The sequence below is a fragment of the Anabas testudineus genome, chromosome 23 (assembly GCF_900324465.2).
Source record: "Anabas testudineus chromosome 23, fAnaTes1.2, whole genome shotgun sequence".
NCBI lineage: Eukaryota > Metazoa > Chordata > Actinopteri > Anabantiformes > Anabantidae > Anabas > Anabas testudineus.
In genome coordinates, this window is record NC_046631.1 from 1693058 (window position 1) to 1711807 (window position 18750).

At 45.2% G+C, this 18750-nt stretch overlaps 1 protein-coding gene across 2 annotated transcripts in view; it reads right to left on the reverse strand.

Moving 5' to 3' along the window:
- chst11 (carbohydrate (chondroitin 4) sulfotransferase 11) overlaps window positions 1-18750 on the reverse strand; it is a 38392-nt gene that overhangs the window by 9153 nt on the left and 10489 nt on the right. For both annotated transcript variants that reach the window (XM_026363903.1, XM_026363902.1), the window contains exon 2: window positions 1144-1229. In XM_026363903.1, the coding sequence (XP_026219688.1) occupies window positions 1144-1229 (86 nt within the window). The remainder of the gene's footprint in view (window positions 1-1143; window positions 1230-18750) is intronic.

Sequence of the window (18750 nt, forward strand, 5' to 3'; positions counted from 1 at the left end):
TCCTCTGAGAAGAGGATAAACTACATGACCTGCTTGGGTTGGACATTATGAGGACATTTGTAATTGTCATTCTCTCTGCCGCCATCTCAACATTCATCTCCATCACCATGACTGTTTGTGTTGCACGGTGACAGGACTTCACGATGAAGTAATTCCGTTGACGGTCGGGAATGATCAGGCTCTAGTCTGCCCCTTGTGGTGAACTTTAAAAGCTCTCAGGGTGCTAGAGGTGTTGCCAGCTCTCACTAGGCAAGGACCATACATAGACACCCATATATGCCAGGTATGATTAGTGAGCACGGGCGCAGGTGTAAACACAAGACAGTACCAAAACCTGGCAACCTGCGACTGTGACCAGCACAAATTACTGCATCTACCTTGGACAAAAAAAAAGTAGTTCCACGTATTGTTTGCTCACACGTCTCCTCACGTATATTCCGCGTATTTCACTGCACGCCTCATTAGCTTCACTTCAACCTTAAACCAAATCAGAGAGCTCAAGTCAACCACTGGAAAAGTAAAAAAAGGTCCCAGCAGCCAAAAATATGGCAAAAATGTTCAGAAAAGTATGAGCATTTACAATTCAAGCAGCTTCTCATGAGGAAAGAGGCATACACACACACACACACACACACAGGAATAGCTGACCACTTACCCGAGGCACCCTGTTAAAGTTTACTTTAGCTTCAGAAACACCCTCTGTGCACACAGAAATACACCAACGGGACTTCACATGAGTTAGAACGTGTGGAAAAATCCTCCATGGAAAATGAATAAACGGTGGAGCTCTGTGCACCTTATCTAATTTTAGCTGCCCGGGAAAACCTCTCAAAACCCAATGTATGGCTTAGAGGTGCACACAGATAAATGGTTAATAGAGCGTAGAAGTAAAATTGCATAAGAGTAAGAAAAAAAAAGGATCAGACACAATCCAATCTTCTGCACACGACTTCATTTTTACACCACGCCGACTCATTTACAGTGGTGCTTTGGAACAGTGTAGCCAAAAGAACTGGGAAAACTAAAAGCAGGCCAGCTTAGGTCAGCGTCTCACAGCTGGGTGAGGAGGAGAGTACAAATAGGAATGAGGGTCGAGACAGTGACACAAAGAGAGCAGCTCCGTGGGCAGGCTAGACGTCCTACCTGTGTGGGGTTGTAGAGCTCCTGCAGGGCGTTGCGAGACCCTTTCCTGCAGCAACTGTCCGCCACAAAGGGGTTCCTCCGCATGACTGCAAAACAAATCAAATGAGACACCAATAAGAATCATTTTGAGAGGGATCCAGGTGCAAAATTTCTCATGTGAGGTGCAGTGAATCTATGTATTTACTTCCAACCAAAGTCGACACCCATACACAAAACATTGATTTTGCACAAAACTCAGTGTAACAGTAACAAGTGGCAGCTTTTGCCTGTGTCTACTCCACTCCCTGCAGGTTAAGGTTCAGGGATGCCACCATCCCTTTAAATGATCAAGTGCTACAAGGAGGAGGCAGAAGGCTACAGAGATAAATAATGAGCCGAGGGCGAAGCTACAGTTCGGCGTTTGTTTGTTTGGCCGGATCTCAGCTCTTTTGCACAATACAGAGCGGTGGCTGCTGGCAGCGGCTCACTCGGCCCCCGCCAACCTCCCAAGCTCTCTCCAATTGCTCTGGATGGAAAAGCACTCAAGGACGTCACAGGATCGACAAGAAAGAAAATGAAGCTCTAACAAGAAAGCCAGGGACTTAATGTCCTGTTCCATGTGTCAGCTACCTCATGTTCAGGGACGAGCATGTGTTGAAAGCTGATGATGACTGTAAAAAATTACGCATATTCACACTTGACACATCTCTACAGTACATTTCCAGGATTTGTCATTCATAGAAATATGATGCAAGGATATAATAACCAATTATGCTTACATAATCCATAGTAACCAATGGTTTTAAGCTTCCATATGTTGATTAGCAAATTCAGATTGAATCACAAAATCATTTAATCAAGAAAGAATGTTTTTGTTTGGTGGTTTCTTGGCCCAAATAAATCGATCTACTATTTAGCACTGAACTAAACTAACTTAAAAATGCTTCTGTATGCTATACTGTCCACTGTACTGTGTGTTTATAATGTACACCGGGGGATGTAGGATGCAAATTTGCTTTGTAAAGTCAATAATGTCAGAATCCACATTCCCAGCTACACACCTGTTTGGGAGTCCAACTGCAAATTTACAAATCCTGTTGACTACAAACACATAAATCTTTGGCCAGTACACGGTATCAGCATAATGAGCATGTTGTATTTTCACCTATTATACCCTTGTTATATTCTAGTCTATCTTTTGCCGTGATCCTGTCTTATTCTCAGCTCACGTCAGGAACATCAAAGCAAAAGAAGAGCCGCGTTTCTCAGCAGGGTGTGGATTTTTATTTTTTTTAAATTAAAGAATGGACCCTTGCTGTGGTTGGCGCTGACCGCAGATATAGTTGGTGTCGCTGTGTGTGAACTGTAATCCCTCTGTTGGACCAAAGCAGATCCAGTGACAGAGCCCAGGGGAGCAAGCTGAGTGCTTGTTAGTGTAATCAGCCCCAACAGACAGGCATGACCTTCAAACACGGAGGAGAGGCTAGACAGAAACCGAAGGATGCCTTTGCAGCCTCAACACACACACTCCTGTACATGCACAATTAATTATGCACCCATACATGTGCACACACACACACACAGGAGCATGATTGATAACCTTGTTGCTATAGTTGGTCTCTAGTAATGCAGTCCAGCACTCTGTCTTTCTGTGGACAATGTAAATAGGCAATTACTGTTTTCTCAGAGGATGGGAGCTCTCAATGTAGTAGTGCAATCATGGAATATTTGTGCTTTAGGCTGTCTCACAGAAAACACACACATATCCACTCCCAGCAGGCTGTATCAGCAGAGCTGTGGTGATTACTGATTGCAGTGGACACAGGCTCGAGGTGGAGCTCGAGGTAATGAGGATTCAACCCCTAGCACGAGTGAGGGGGGCACCCGCGCTGCGCGGCAACTGATGGGTCACAGAACTGTGGTAATATCTGCTTGCAAGCACCAGAGAGCCTGCTGCTAATGACGACGAATGCCCGAATGAATCAGGTTGAAGGCTTGTCTGTCTTGAGCGTGAACGCCGACAGATTCAGTACTTCCTGTGCTTCCTTTATTGGGAACCCCCTAGTTCGAGTCAGGGCACGGAAAAATCTGGTTTGCTATAAAATCTTTGCGGGACCTTTACTCTACCTCCCCTTCCCACGGCCCCTCCCTTCCCTGTTGGTCCACCAACACCTGCCTCATTGATAAGGGGGAACAATCCGTAACCATAGAAACTGCTACTACCCTTCACCATCCCCTCACCTGCAGGGGCTGGCTGGACTCCTCGGATCTGGAATTAGGTAAGGTCACGGGAAAGCAGAAACTTCTCATTATGTCAGCGCCGACAGGTACTGGCTACGCGCTACTGACTGACTGGACTGTTTAGCTTTTGAACTGTAGCCCCGTATTCCTTCTCATGAACACGTACATGCTCAATAATGCAGGACGATTTGTCTTCAGAAGAGTGTGCATACATCAAAGTTGATGTCTTACCCAAGTTTACAAGATCCACGTTGCACACTGTGGCTTACAAAAAACATACAAGCTAAGCTTAGCTTTGATTTTCCACATGAAACCTCCGCCCTGTCCCGTAAAAGCAGCATGATGGGATCTTACGAGAGAAACATGGCACGTGGAGCAAATTTCAGATGAATAAACTTTGACCTGTTAAATGTGGCATCTGGAAGAGAATTCTAGAGTCAGCATCTAGTGTGGGTGGTTGTAGAGAATCCGTCCTGACCCTCACAGACTGGAGGGGGGGTGAGGAAAAGTTACATCATGAATACTGTGGAGGATTTGCAGTGAGAAAATATAAATGTATCTCATTTGAAATCAGGCACATCATTTGCTAGAAGCACTTGGAATTCATCTGAGTTATTAAGACAGGACTCCATTTAGCACCCCTCTCCTCTCTCTGAGCTCCCTCCTCCTCTAGCTGTAATGCTCCGAGCGGTGCCCCTGCCAGCCCAAACACCAGCAGCCCAGTCGGGCTCCAGTACGTACCCTGGAGGAAAGAGACGCTCTATGTTCTGCACAAACATGCAAACACACTCGCACACGCCACAGGACCCTCTATTCAGCTTTCATGCTCTGCTTTCATCGTGCTTAGTCGAAATACTGCTCATCTGCAGGATGGATGGATAGTCTTTGAAAGCAGGTGTAGCAGGGGAGTGAAGCTGGTATGCATCCAGTTCACAGACTTAAAGTGCTTCTTAGTGAAGCTTAGCTCTCCCATGTTTTTTCCTGGTGCATGGATCATCTAAATGAAGGTGCCCGGTAACGTTTCTCACACTTACTGTACAGTGAGTGCAAGACGTCAGCTTTATCAGAATCAGACTTTGATTACACATAAGGCCCCACAGCAGGGTCCACTCCCGCACATGCTCAGAATGGAACAGCAATCACGCACAACATCTGCTGCCATCTATCAGCGGCAAGATTATGATCCACTGGAGGGGGATTAATTTGTTGCTAATCTTGCCTTCGCAGTGGGAGAGGCTGGACATGCAATCGACTAGCAGTCCTCAGCCAAAACACACACACACACACACACACACACACACACACTTTGACATATACCATCCTGCACAAAAGTGAAGTGCTGCAGCCTGTTCGGGATTTTAAATGAACAGCTTAAGTGGAGCAGAGAAGTAGAGATGCAGGTCATTAGCGACGTTGGCAAAACCAAATTAAACAAAACGCAATAAGAACATGCAGAAGTGATTTCTCACGGTGTGTGTGTGTTTGTGTGTGTGTGTGTGTGTGTGTGTGTGTGTGTAAAAGCAATCAAGCCTCCTGTGATGATGATGTGATGATGGATGAGCGTGTCTCTTTGCGGTTAGAGTGCTCAGTCTAATCCTTTTAATAATGATTACTAACATTAAGATAATACACAAGCGATTCCAGCTACGTCAGTCCTCACCTCGGGCTCGCAGACGGAGACGGGAGGAGAACACCAGATACTGCTAGTACATAATGCCTTTTCTATTTGACTCGGCCTCATCCTCAGCCTCCACGTCTGCCAGATAAACTGTTGATTGCCGGGGATGCTTCGTGGTCATTTGACGTCATTTGCACGTGAAGTGCTTATTCATCCCGTTCAACCTAGACACAGTTTTTTGACTGGAGACCGCCTGAAGTTGTTCTAACTTTTTGAGTGTGTGTGATGTAAGAAGAGGAGAAGCGGCGACTGAATGCCAAAAAGCAGCCAGGAGAATGATGGCAGCTGACAGCTTCTAAAATGTCTACATCGCAGTACGAGAACAGTGGAGCGGAGTTATCAGGCCTGCTTTAACACATCAGAGTGGTCACTGAACACAGTGGAGCATGAAACACAGCAGCAGAAGCAGCAGGTCAGGAGCAGGAAGCAGAGTCCGGGGTGAGCAGTTTTATTCTGCATCGCTTGGCCAAAGGCTTTTATTCTTTAACATCATGGGGTCCATGTAATATCACTGTGCACATGCACTATGGTAACATGAACTTGATGTATGCTGCTGTACATAGACATAGACGATGCACGTAAAACATCCAATTTCCATCATGCAGTGATCAGTATCTACTAAAAGCAATGGAAGAACGTGGCCTGCTCTACCATGGACTATGGATAATCTACAGCTCTCGCTGCCATAAGGAACAATTCTTCCATAGAGCCCATACCCCAGTGAATATGTTTCAAAGCAGCACAGGTCTGTGGAAAGACATGTTGCTGCTGAATAATACATTTGAGGTTTGCTGCCTAAAAGAGACACCCGAGGCAACAAACACAACAAAGTTAAAGGATGAGTGAGGATCATTTGGAATGTATTCGGTGCGGGGTTTCTTTCAATTAACTCAGCCAGCAGGAGGTCGTTCTCTCTGAAAATACTTGTCAGAGGAATACTGACAGTGTGCCGTGGTGTTTCTCCCAGGACCCCTGAGTCATAGCTGCCCTCTCAACAAGCCTGACTTCACATTTCCCCCACTAAAAAAAGGAAGGGAAGTCATACCTAGTAGCTTCATCATGGGAACTAGGAGCGCAGACGTTCATTTTAGTCTGGTTTGGTGATGACACATGTGGATGCCGGCATGGAAACATGACTCAGACAGATAGTGGAAACATATAAAGGTCAACTGATTGGCATTAATATTAAGGAGTTCGTTTCAGACAGGGTCCACTCTTTAATAATTTACAAGGGGAAGCTTTTCAACCCGATACACAAGATTAAAAGTCTCCCTTTAAATCCTAAAAAGCTGAAACTGTGTTGCATTACTGACTTTGGCATAGCTACTGTTGAACGACCTTCATCATATCACAAGTTTTTTATGTGGTCGCAGTAGGTGGAGGCAGCCCAAGCCCACACGGACTTAATGGATCCCAAGGCTTTGATGGATGACAGGAAGTCAACACACACACGTATACAATCCAAACCGAGTGGAAATGAAACAGCGGTGAAATGCGGTCAAGCGTGGGCCAATTCAGTCTGAAGGTGGCCGAGTGTGTGGAGAGAGAGAGAGAGAGACCCAGTCACACGAGAGGGCAGTGGAGCAGACGCCGCAAAAAACCACGAGACCGCGGACGCAAATTCTGCAAGTGGGGGAAGAGAGGCAGGGAGACTGGAGAGATCAAAATGAACTCAATGAACCTCGTCTCACACGTTTTCACTTCTATCTTTGACAAACTTCATTCCCTAGCCCCCCCTTCCTGTCTTTAACCATGACAACGAAATGCTAACCCTCACCTAAAACCTAAATCTAATTCAGACAAAAAGTGTCCACCCAAGCATGTAAAGACATGAGCACACACCCTCCACTTCCCAACACTCCAGTGTGCAATAAAGCGCATGAATGGAAGCAAACACGAAAGGGAGTAGAAAGAAAGGTGCCGCGATCAGAGGCAGGTATCTGATCCCTGAGGCCCGACAGCAAGCTGACACGTTCAGCCGTCGTCTGAGAACCATCGCGGACCGGCAGCTACAGAGGGGAATGTGGGGAGATGAATTAGGTTCGAACAGAGACACTTAATTCTCAAGCAAACAACAGACTAACATGACTTTAGTGCTCCACTTCCCTGATCCTCTGTGCCTGCACTCCAGGATCTTATGCATAAAACATCTTAAAGCTGGAGCAATGCTCTCGGTTGACGAGAGGCCGTGAGTAATTCAGCCACGATATTCCTTCAAGGAATCCCATGAAGAATCATATTAAAGGTTAAAGAATCATTTATTCATGTGTTACAGATTAAAATGTGACACGTGTGTGCAGAAATAAATACCTCTGGAGGTGACAGGTTGGGAAATTTTTATATTCTCTCAGCCCATCAATTATTAACAAGGTCATTAGTAACAATTTAGGATGATGGTAAAGTGTCTCAAAGGATTTTATATCACCTCGAGGGTCGCTGATGTCACATGTGAGGGAACTCTAGTTGCTTTATCTGCATTACAAACATACGTTCCCCATTAGGAGTAACACACTCTGCCGCCTTCTTATGAAGGGTCATTGTTGAAGCTTAGCCATAAAGCCAGCCTATTACTTTATAAGTGCTTTGCCTCTGAACTTCCTCTACCAACGCTGCATATTAATACCAACTCATTAAATAGGGATTGTTGCCACCAACACTTTCCCCGGTCCTGATTACTCTATTATTAAGAAGGATAAAGAGCTGACTGACTCTCGGTCCACTATTATCCTCTGTTCTAACACCTGACTCTAGAACATCACCTGAAGTTCCCTCCACTCTAATACAGCAGCTCAGTGGTCGTCACCCTCCGCGGTTGCTCTTGAAAGATGCTTTTAGCGTCTAATTTCACAAAGCCTGCATGATTTCCTCTTCTTTTCTGTCACAGCACGGCTGCTCTGATTCCACCCCAGTGACACATGTACTATAAGAAGCTTATCGTTGTTTTAGTTCCACTAAAACGAAGACTGACTGTTAAAGTAGTTCTGTCTGACAGCAGACTTTGCAGCTCTGCAGTGTTGAAATCCTACTTCTACTTCTTCTTGTTTGACATTTCCGTGCTTCAAACCTTCCCACCAATGAAGCAGAACAGGCTGTCCTATGAAAACTTTAGGGGGCTGCAGATTATGCTGCAGATCAGGTATTAGGAACACACACCTCTGCATGAACAGGTGGTGTTTGTCAAGCTGAAATTAGTCTACCAGCATTTAAAAAAACTTTTTTTTATTATTATTTTTCGAACGTTTGTGAGGCTGGAGGCAGAAAACCTGAGGGAATCGCACAAATAAAGCTGCTACGCATTTACATTACACTCAACTTTCTGCCCTCTTCTCAAGTCTTGGGAGTCATAGAAAAGCTTTCATTCCTGAAAATCACCGTGCCGCAGTAAAGAGGCCAAGGATCAAAGCCGCAGAGGCCAGATAATAGATGTAAGAAAAAGCGCTGAATATTACAGTGTCCTTGGTTTATTTAGGGAGACAGAGAAGTGCCACATGAAGAAAGATGAGTCAGACGCAGCAGCTCCGTCAGACACAAGCAGAGGGGAAAGAGGGAGTGGACGTGAAGTGTTTCTTAAAGAGTCAGAGCTATCAATTCAAGCTGAACATAAGGAACGACTGCAGCCCTGCCTGCGGCAATAAGCTCTCAAGAAGAAGAATGAGGCCCAGGTGGTGCGACTGGCCCCAGCTGCTGCAGGCGAGGGAGGGCTGCATTCACGCAAACAGCGGAATTTCAGGGAGGTCTTCAGGCTAAACTCAGCTAGAAGAGCATCACTCACACACCCATAACTAGAGATAACCAATGCCGGCTGATCAGCACTCTCTTTGAGGATAAAGTGCTGGTATCTGCTTCTCAATAAACCAGCTTCCTCTCGACTTATATTTCTTCTGTAGTCGGTGAATTCCTACATTTCCCAGAATGCTGGTTTGACTGTGACTTGTTGGTACTAAAACTGCCCATTTGCTGTCACTGTTTTACTCTGGTGAAATATTATCTGCTATTAAACCTCTTGTAAAAAAAAAAAATATTACAGCTGCATACCATCAAATAACAAAACAGACCCATATGTTTTTTATTTTTTACAGTGTTTTTTTCCCCCATCTAACGCCATCAGCCACAAGGACGGAGAGAGAGGGACAGATGGAGGAACTGCATGTACAGAATAAAAATGACTAACCACAACGAACAGCACGGACATTATAAATTACAACTATTTGCCTTCATGATTTAAGGAACATGGTTTTTACAGTGTTACATGTGTCACGTCTGCTAAATGACTGTAATGTATTGCCCATATTGCAGAAATAAAAGTATTCAAATGTGCATCTACAACTCTATATACGCTTATAGTTTATTTAGTGTGTAATTCTGTCTCTCTCTTGTATCAACAGGAACAATGGTTTAGTTTAGACAAGTCAGACTTGGAAAGTTGTGAACCTGTCTTCTAAGTCTGCTGCAGTTAGGAGCACATCACGGCGCTGCATAAGCACAGCCGAGGTCAGTTAGGGGTTTGTTTCCCCTTAGGTTGCACTGAAAACATGCAGCACATCCCCTAATGTAAGTGATGTACAGCAGGTGCAAGTCAGGATGGGGCATGACAGGAGAATAAAGGCGTTCAGCACGCTGAAAGCTGCTCCCGACTTATTTGAATACATTAGCATGAAATCCTGAACAAAAGTGCTTAAGTGTGTTTCTGTGATGACTAATGAGCCGGTCCTCGCTCTTTCTATGGGACGCTGAGAGTACCTTTGATTTGATTGATGAGGATTGGAGTGAACGGCACGGAGGACAAACAAGAATCTAGCGAGGACAGGCGGGAATCCAGGGCGGCCAAAACGAGTTTCCCGTAAAGCTGCTAGAGGAGACACAGAGCCAGAACACACTGGGTGGTTTATATATTTAATCTGACCTAGAGAATCCTGGGGCTCCTCCATTAGAAAAACATCATCTAAACTTGATGAACCTGAATCTGCACAAGTGGGCAGAATACGGACGGACGGCTTCTTGGACCATCTAACGTCATCTAATTGCAAAGCGTGTTCAGAAACACACGACCCCCACGCTATGAGCGTCCGCTCAGGTGCATGGACGCAGTGGTAATGTTCCATATTCTGCTGAAATGGATGCTCTCAGCGTCTCAACAGAAGTCCTAACGAGCTGTGGATTGCGGGTTTTTATGAATATCAATACCTGTTTGAAGTTTCAAACACAATCTTGTTCCTCCCTTTGAAGCTCCTATCTATTACGTTTGCTATTTCCACAAGGGCCCCTGTTACTGAGTCATTATGCATGAAAGCAAGTACAGCTTTTACTACCAGTACACTACACGTTTCCAGCCCTCCAGTGCTGTTTATTGCTTAAATTTAAACTGTTCCCAAATAATACATGACTACCCACGCAGCCCCTGACCATAACCCAGCAGGAGGCATTGTTGGTATACACTGCTGACTGGGATCAGAGTGGCTGGGCTGCACTCGCAGCACAGCAGGGAGGGACGCGCCTTCCAGCAGTCGGACGCCGCTGCTAAACACTCCTGCTGCTGAATCAGTTCAGTGGGGCAGATTAAAGTAGAGTGCAGGCTGGAATTCACACACACACACACACACACACATGTCTGACGGGAGAAAGACACAAGAGGCGGACAAGCACAAGGGAAAAGCAGGTGTGTCATAAACAAAGATACAGTATATGAAAATTCAGGGGTTATATGGGGTGAAACAATACACACACACACACACACACACACACACACACATGTAAGTGTTTAACTGACCTCTCCCTGCAGCACGCTACCTCTGAGTAACCCCTAAAATATACACAGCAGCAAAAAAACCTTTCTCCACTTTATGCCATCACACTCCCATGTTGCTATTTATGTCTTTGGTGATGAGTGGTGTACAGTGGGTGGAGCTGGCTGTTTAAATAAACCCTACACTGTGCGAGGACAACAAGTCGAATCTGTACAGTCCTGTAACCAAAAGTTAGAGCCACAAAGAAAAACCTATGGTTCTAAGTGAGTCTAAAGTAACAAAAGGTAATTTAAAATATTTAATATAAGGCTAAGGATCAGGAAAAACTCAGAAGACACCTCAGGACCAACAGAGGAGGGATTCTTAGGAATCGGATCAACCCTTCATATAAAAAGTAATTGTTTCATGCAGCTTTAATAGCACCATGGGGAAGAAATAACACTGACAAGCTGCCTGCGTGAAAGAAATGCACTGTAAAAAGTGCAAACTCCCTATGCACACAATCCAAACTTCGAGTCTCCACTCAGAATGTAACCCGGTGACTCCCTAAAGGTAGAGCTACCGTCCAGATGATCATAATTCCTGGCTTTGTGCCCGTAACCTTTTTCATTGTACAGTGCCGTACCTTTATGTCATGTCAGAGATTCCCACTAGCTAACACTCCTTGCATTCAAACCTAATGATCGTCCATTCGCTGTCCACAGAGGAGATCAAATCATGTTTGCAGCAGACATTTGCGGAGTAATGAACATCCGTGCCTCTTGGGGGCCTCTAGTTGGTCTTTAGGCTTTTAGTTTGGTTTTATCTCTCTATCTGGCTCTTTAATTGCCTGCATGTAATATTTAACAGTGCTGGGTCTGACCACCACACTTCCCTGCAGCAATATGAGCCCTACTGTGACACACACACACACACGCGCACACACATGGGTGCCGGTTATATGAGTCCAGCTCAGCTTCATTTATAGTGAATCAAGAAACACACCTCGCACACTATAATGCAAACACGGCGCGGAGCTCCTCACTGTGCTCGCTCCGTCCTGGACACAATGTACAGGTCTAATCAATAATTCTCTACCGCAGAAATATGAGACCTTATCAGGAAGCCTGTGTAGAATCTATTCTTCTAAATGTGGTCTGCGAGTTTTATGATAATCTAGCTTTGTTAGGGAATTATTCAGGTGTGTTATAGATGGAGTACCCTGGTTGCTGAATGGTTACTGTGCACGTCACGTTACACAATGTCCACAGTTGGATTTCTGTAGCAGAGCTGCCCATGGATGCATTATAAAAGCTGGGTGCCAGGACACACATGATTGTGGATGAAATTAAAATAACCCTACTGCTCTTTGCACTCAAATTCTTTATATAAACAACACGGTTGCTTCACCATGATGCTCGATCTCATTATACTTTATGTGTGAAGAAACTTAGAATTCTGCATTTCACACTTGCTCAAATTGCTTCTAACGCTGGCTTTGAGCCTCCGAGCTTTATGGGAAACTTCCCTTTTAGTGTAAAACTCCAGAAACCAGAGGATGCTGCTGAAGCGTGTGACTTCTCAAAATGGGCTGTGTTAATTGGTTTCTCTCTCTCTCTCTCTCTCTTTTTTTTTTTTTTTTTTTTGTTTTGGCTGTTTAGCCGCCGTCCCCGCTGCGCGCCTCGAGGTCCTGCTGCAGAGCCAGCTGCAGCCTTGCTCCTCTGGAAACAATGAAACTCCTCTCTCTCTTCTTAAAATACATTGTTTTGCAGCCTTCCAGACGTCCAGTCATTTATTACCATTCCAAACACGGTGCAGGAACTCGCTTGCGATAGGTCATCCATCACGGTGAAGACCCAAAATACATCATCCCTATCCCATTAGTGACCTGCACGAACACACTCCGTTAAGCTGCAGTAGTGTCTCCGTCAAGCTCATAGTTATGGCGAATGATTGATAATTGTCTTGTGGAAGAAACAGTTGATCTGGATCCCCCACCAGCGTTTAATCAATTGTTGACTGGCCCGGCGCCGAACTGTTTCCCTCCTCCAGGATGCATAAAAATCAATTCATCAGTTTCGCAAAGATCCTGCTGACAAACAAACTAATAAGAACAAGCACGACTAAATGAAGTAATGAAAGACTAATGGGATTCATTAAATGCAACTGTGCGCGTGCCAGCTTCTAAAATTAGAGTGCTCAGTATCTGTATGGATGGCATTTGAAAAGTCAAAGTAGAACATAGAGACATTAAAAGGTCAATACTGCTGTCAAAAGAGAACACAGTGTCAAAACCGGCCCCTTTTAAAATAATGTAGTTCTCACTCTCTACAGCGTGTGACTGAGCTGTGACCTTTAACCCCTCATTCTGTCTTATTGTGGCTCATTAGACACGCTGATTGCAAGATAATTGAAAAATCCTGCAGGTTTATGCCCAGACAACAGCTCCATCAGGCTGCTGATAATTAGAGATAAGCTATTTTATAACCCCCCCCCCCCCACACACACACACACACGTTTGTCTACTGAATAAACTCTTTCCTTTTACCTAAAAGTCTAACCAGAAGATAAACTTTTGTTAATTCTATATTCTAACCACATGTTTATCACTGTAGCCATAGCAACAAAGGTCCAGTAGTGATAAGGAAGTACTCATTTTAATGTGGTTTAAACCATTATTGCAAGCAGCTAAGTGGGAAAAACTGTTCACATCGACCCCTCGCTCACGATTTCAAGTCGAGGATCTCAGGAATGAGGAGTTGTTGCATTTGAAGCATGGGGATGGTGTGGCGTGAAAAGGTGACGAGAGGGTCCAAATCCCCAGGCGTCTGCAATTGCTGACGTGACCTTGGGCAAGATGCTAAAACCATGACGTGCTACTCTTCTCTAGAGAGAGAGCTATTTTTATGGTAAAGTGAAGCTCTGTGTTTGTTGGGCACGGTGCTAAACACTGCTGCCACAGCACCATCCATCAAATCTCTGCTATGATGAGAGCCTGTAGAATGCTCAGAGGGGACCGGCTAATATAAAGTTATATTCTAAGTAATGGCTGAGGAGACCCATTCATTTCAGTCTTATTTAAGGATGAGTGTTACATTTATCACTTTGAAAGAGCTGGAATCTCCATGTGCAGCATGAGCAAATGCCACACCGTCCTCCTTTGGAGAACGTAAACCAATGAGAGTTTATTACATCTCAATCTCTGCATTGCTGCATTAGTTTTGCTGGAGAAAGGGGAAATGATTCCACTGTAAATCCATCTGACCATCCATCACCCCAACTGGTTTTCCTCTGAACTGTGCTGGAGCCAATCCCAGCTGTCATTGTGCAAGAGACGGGGTACACCCTGCACATCCATCCATCCATCCATCCATCCATTATCTTAACTGCTTGCCTTTTTGAAGGGATAATCTTGATTCATTCGCAACTCAGGGCCTCCAGCTCACCAAATGCTCTTTGTGGCAGGTCTGCGTGGTTGACGTCGCCCCGGCAGCTACTGTGCTGTTGACACAACGCCTCGATCTACGTCACGCCAAGTGTGGCACAGTGCAGCGAGTCTTTCGACAGGGCAGAATGAAAGGGAAAGGGAAAAGGAGGGCGGACCAGTCAGCAGAAAAAAGAAAAAAAAGCTGGGTGTAAAATAAGCGATGACATCCTGACAAAGCACAAAGTGTGTGTGTGTGTGTGTGTGTGTGTGTGTGTGTGTGTGTGTGTGTGTGTGTGAGCGAGGTACAAGGCTGTGAAGCTGAAGTATTCCTCCCTGTCAGAAACCAATGTCGCTCCAATGTCAGCCATTCAGGTGAAGGCTGACAGAGGCTGACGTATATTTATTCACACGCTGCGGCGCTCTTTTCTCCATACGTCACCTGAAGGGCTCTTTAAAGACTCCATCACTGTCATGCTTCTTTTATTTCTATGTTTTTTGGTTTTTTTCTAAGGGTCTAATTTCTCTGTTTGTGTCACAGTGCAGGTTTCATCCGTCTGACGCGCTGCATTATTTTTGGACTTATTCATGTGACAGCAGTTTCTAATTCAATTTAACTTTAAAGACAAAATACAGCACATGTGGACAGAAGTGGAAATAACATCTACTGATGACTGTTGACTGTTGGTTGCTGGTTATATTGGTGGCTGCAAAGGGGATGCAACTGTGTAGGCTACATTTCAGGGATGTTCAGGAGCAGTATGTTGCCAATGAATGACAATGTTATTCATAGTACAGCTCGTGTGTGTGTTTGTGTGTGTGTGCACCAGGTTTCTTTCCTTTCTTTCCACCCTTTGTTCAATTCAAGAGGCTGAAAATGAGATTTGTGCACAAAGCTAATGAGCTGCTTTTATGGGCGCATTTTATGTCTTTATTTCTCCTCCTGCTTTCAAATCTACTTTTCAGCCTAGCCCCCGTTTTTGTGACTTCACCAGCATCTCGTTCATCCAGCTCCTCTCTGGGGCGCGGCCCATGCGATTAAGGGGTTTTGTGGGCGAGCCGAGTCCCAGCGAGGGTTGCTCCGAGCCAGATCAGCCCCCCCCCCTCCAGAGCCACAGCTGGCCCCTCGGGGACTAAATATAGAGCGGGAGCTTACGCGTTGGCAACTCGGAGAGAAAACAGAGGTTGGAACAGATGCTAAGACGGAAGAAAGGAGGATCAATTTAGATCAAACCCCGAAGACGAGCTGTGCGGAGAGGGAGAAGAAAGACAATCTGACAAAGATGGTGTGAAGAACTGAGCGCGAGAACACGGCGGAGCGTGTTTTACAATCCTCCACGGTGAACTGAGGTGATTTAAGGCGTGCTGCTGGGCTGTGTGTCTGTGCTCTGTGGCTTGAAGCTGAGCAGCCTTAGTAGATCGCAGCAGCAGCAGCACTATGTGGTCAGTGCCAGTGCACACACACACACACACACACACACACACATACACATCATAATCCCAGCATGAAGCCACTGTGGCACCAGGAACACACCAAGCCCGTGTTCTTCTGCATGGTTTTCACATTACAGCCCATGTTTTTCCACAGCATACTGCATGTTTAGGATGATAAATGTGTTTGTCCCATCTTGCAGCCAGCAATTAGTTTCAGTTAATGCCAGCAGAGTACGAAAATTAAGACGCAGACACTTGAAATTAGAGCAAAATTGGTGATCCTTTAACGTTATCATTATGTTGTGATGTGTTTTCGCTGTGTTGACATGAAGCACAGACACCCAGGACAGTTCATTAAGCTCCCAAACAAGTATGAAAGTTCCTTCTCGACCTTAAAAAAATAAATAGCACAACATCCTCAGCAGCAGCTCTGCTGAGTTTGTGCAACTCGTGCTGCTTAAGCGTAAAACAGAGAAGGAGGGAGCCGGTTTCAGGCCAGTTCTACCAATCGAAGTGAGAGAGAGAGAGAGAGAGAGAGAGAAAAAAAACCAGTGCATGTGGTGACGGTGCTGACAGGAAGAGAAATGGGATTGATTTTACACTAACACTGGCTCAGCAGCCGGGCTCACTTGGAGGAAGAGGGACATCCCAGTCAGCTGCTGCATGTCGGCACGAGCCACCGCTGGCGATCGACCGGTCGCCCCCCCCCCCCCCAGCTGCTGCTTGGACCAGGCGGCGGTTTCAATTTGACCTGCACGTCTCTCACAGGTGTTGATCACACGTGGAAACGGCTCGATGTAGCAGAAAGGGGAAAATAATAGCGAGGTGCTACGGGTCAGTTCACCCAAATTACAAAAAAGTTCTCCCTTGTGCTAAAGTTGAAATGTTCTGTAAGAAACAGACACAAAACCAATAAGCCACACACACACACAGGGAGTTATAAAATAAAAGGAAAACTAGTTGTTTAAATTGCTGCTATAGTCATTGATGTGACCTCTGACAGCAAGAGGACAGTAGTTAGGAGAGTCTATGCATATTTTGCATGTATGAAAAAGACAAATCTGGCAACATAAACTACAGAAGCAGGCAGAATTAAGTGGAATTTATACAGCAGGATTAGCAACAGATGGACCCAGAGACCAAGAGAGCAGTAAAATAAGCTGTTAATTTAGCAATAACACCGAGGGTTCTCTTTTTTAAATAGCTTCTCCCTGCTGTTGCGTGAGGAAACGTGGAGAGCTTTTTTTTTTTTTCTGCACTCCAGCATAAAGAGAAGATGTGATGACACTGAATGAACGTATGCTGGATGATCATAATGTGTCTGTCCCACTCATTCATTCATCAGCCCCCGAAAAAACACACATCCTCATGTTTTTTTTTGGTGCGTGTGTCCCTTAATGCACAATGATGTGTTTACGGTTTCACACTATAATGCACAATGCATTGTAGTGATAACAGCGTGATTTATCTTCCTCGTTACTTTTAAATTGTTTTGTTTTGCAGCCAGGTAAAAAAAAAAAAGAAAAAAAAAAAAGATGATACACCTAGAGTGTGTGTGTTTGTTTGTTTGTGCGTGCGTGCGTGCGTGTGTGTGTGTGTGTGACTTATGTGTGCTCGTGTCGGCAATAAGGGGCGCATCAGGAGCGTAATTCTGTTATTAGGTTGTTTATCGTGCAGGGGTTCACCCCCTTCGCGCGCAGGAGTTGATGTTGTCATTTTCTTCTTCATTAGTTCTTCCGGAGGCCACCGCTTCCTCCGCAGCGAGCTGCCACTTCGCTTTCATCTCCGCTTACATTTAGGGAAATCAATTGCTCATTACGCCTCCGCCGAAATGAACCTATTACCTTTTTTTTTTTTTTTTTCGCCATTCCCTCTTCATTACACCTCATTATTCTTTTAAGCCCACGCGCGTTGGACCCTGTTGAAGGGGACGGGGTGTTGCCTTCATTAGGCGACCTACAGTTTGTTTGTGAGGGTGCGGATGCTGCAGCTAAGTGTCTCCAGCCACTTAATCTGACCATAAGGCAGAGAAAACATGTTTTAATACATGTATCCCTTATAACTAAACAAAATAGCTGAAAAGAAAAATGTTGTACTTGATCCTTTCTCTCCCTAGCAGCCATTTCATGCGTCCACACTGACTAAGTGTTGCGCCGTAACCTCCCTGTCCTTTCTCTCACTCTCGCTTTCTTGGCAAACGCGCCAACTGAATGCATGCAGGAGCTGACGAGCTGCTCGAGCGTCGCCAAGATGTCCTTCCAACAAAACACCCGATGTTCAGTTTCAGCGAAAAAACACGGGAGCACACAATGCTGTGCCTCCGTTTCATCTTTGGTTTCCCGCCCTGGCCCCACACACAGTAACAGGAAGGCAGATTAAACATTGACGCCAGCCTGCGTTTGTTTATTGGCGTGTGCTCGGTCCTGAGTTAGGGGGCACACAATGGTAGCACGTCAGCCAACAATTATTTGCGTCCATGTTTACTAGGATTGCAAATCCTCGTTTGCAAGAACACATTAATAAGTGAAGTGAAGAACAGAGGTACCGACTGCGTCCGTCTGGCTTCTCTCTCAGTGCACTCAGATACCTTTAATGCTGCCTGCTCTTGCAACACTATAGTTATGCACTGCTAAATTATAGTGTGTGTTTTTTTTGTTTTTTTTTTTCGAGGACTGCGAGTCTTCTTAAAATAGACAGCAGGGGAAATTATGGCCCTGTGTGCCCAAACTGCGTGTGTGTGTGTGACGGGCTAAGCACGATTCAGTGAGCCACTGGACCCTGAGAGACCCAGGGCAGAGATAGGAAGCAGCATCTATCGGTGTCTGTTTGGAAATGCAGGATGGCACCGGATGGCACAAAACGTGTCCAAGTCATCACAAGTCAGAATCAGAGAGACAATATCGCCACTGTCAATCAAGGTATTAGGTTTTTCAAACTGACTACAATGAGGGAAAATGATATTAAACAAGCAGCAACAGTGGCTCAGTGTGCTGTGGGAAAATGTGCTACATTGTGCTGAATCCAATAAGATAACAGGTGGAGGAAGTGTGGAGTGAAGTCGAGTTGGTATTAACAGGAAACAGCTGCAACAGCAACTTATAAAAGAAGCAGATCGGTAAACAGAGAGA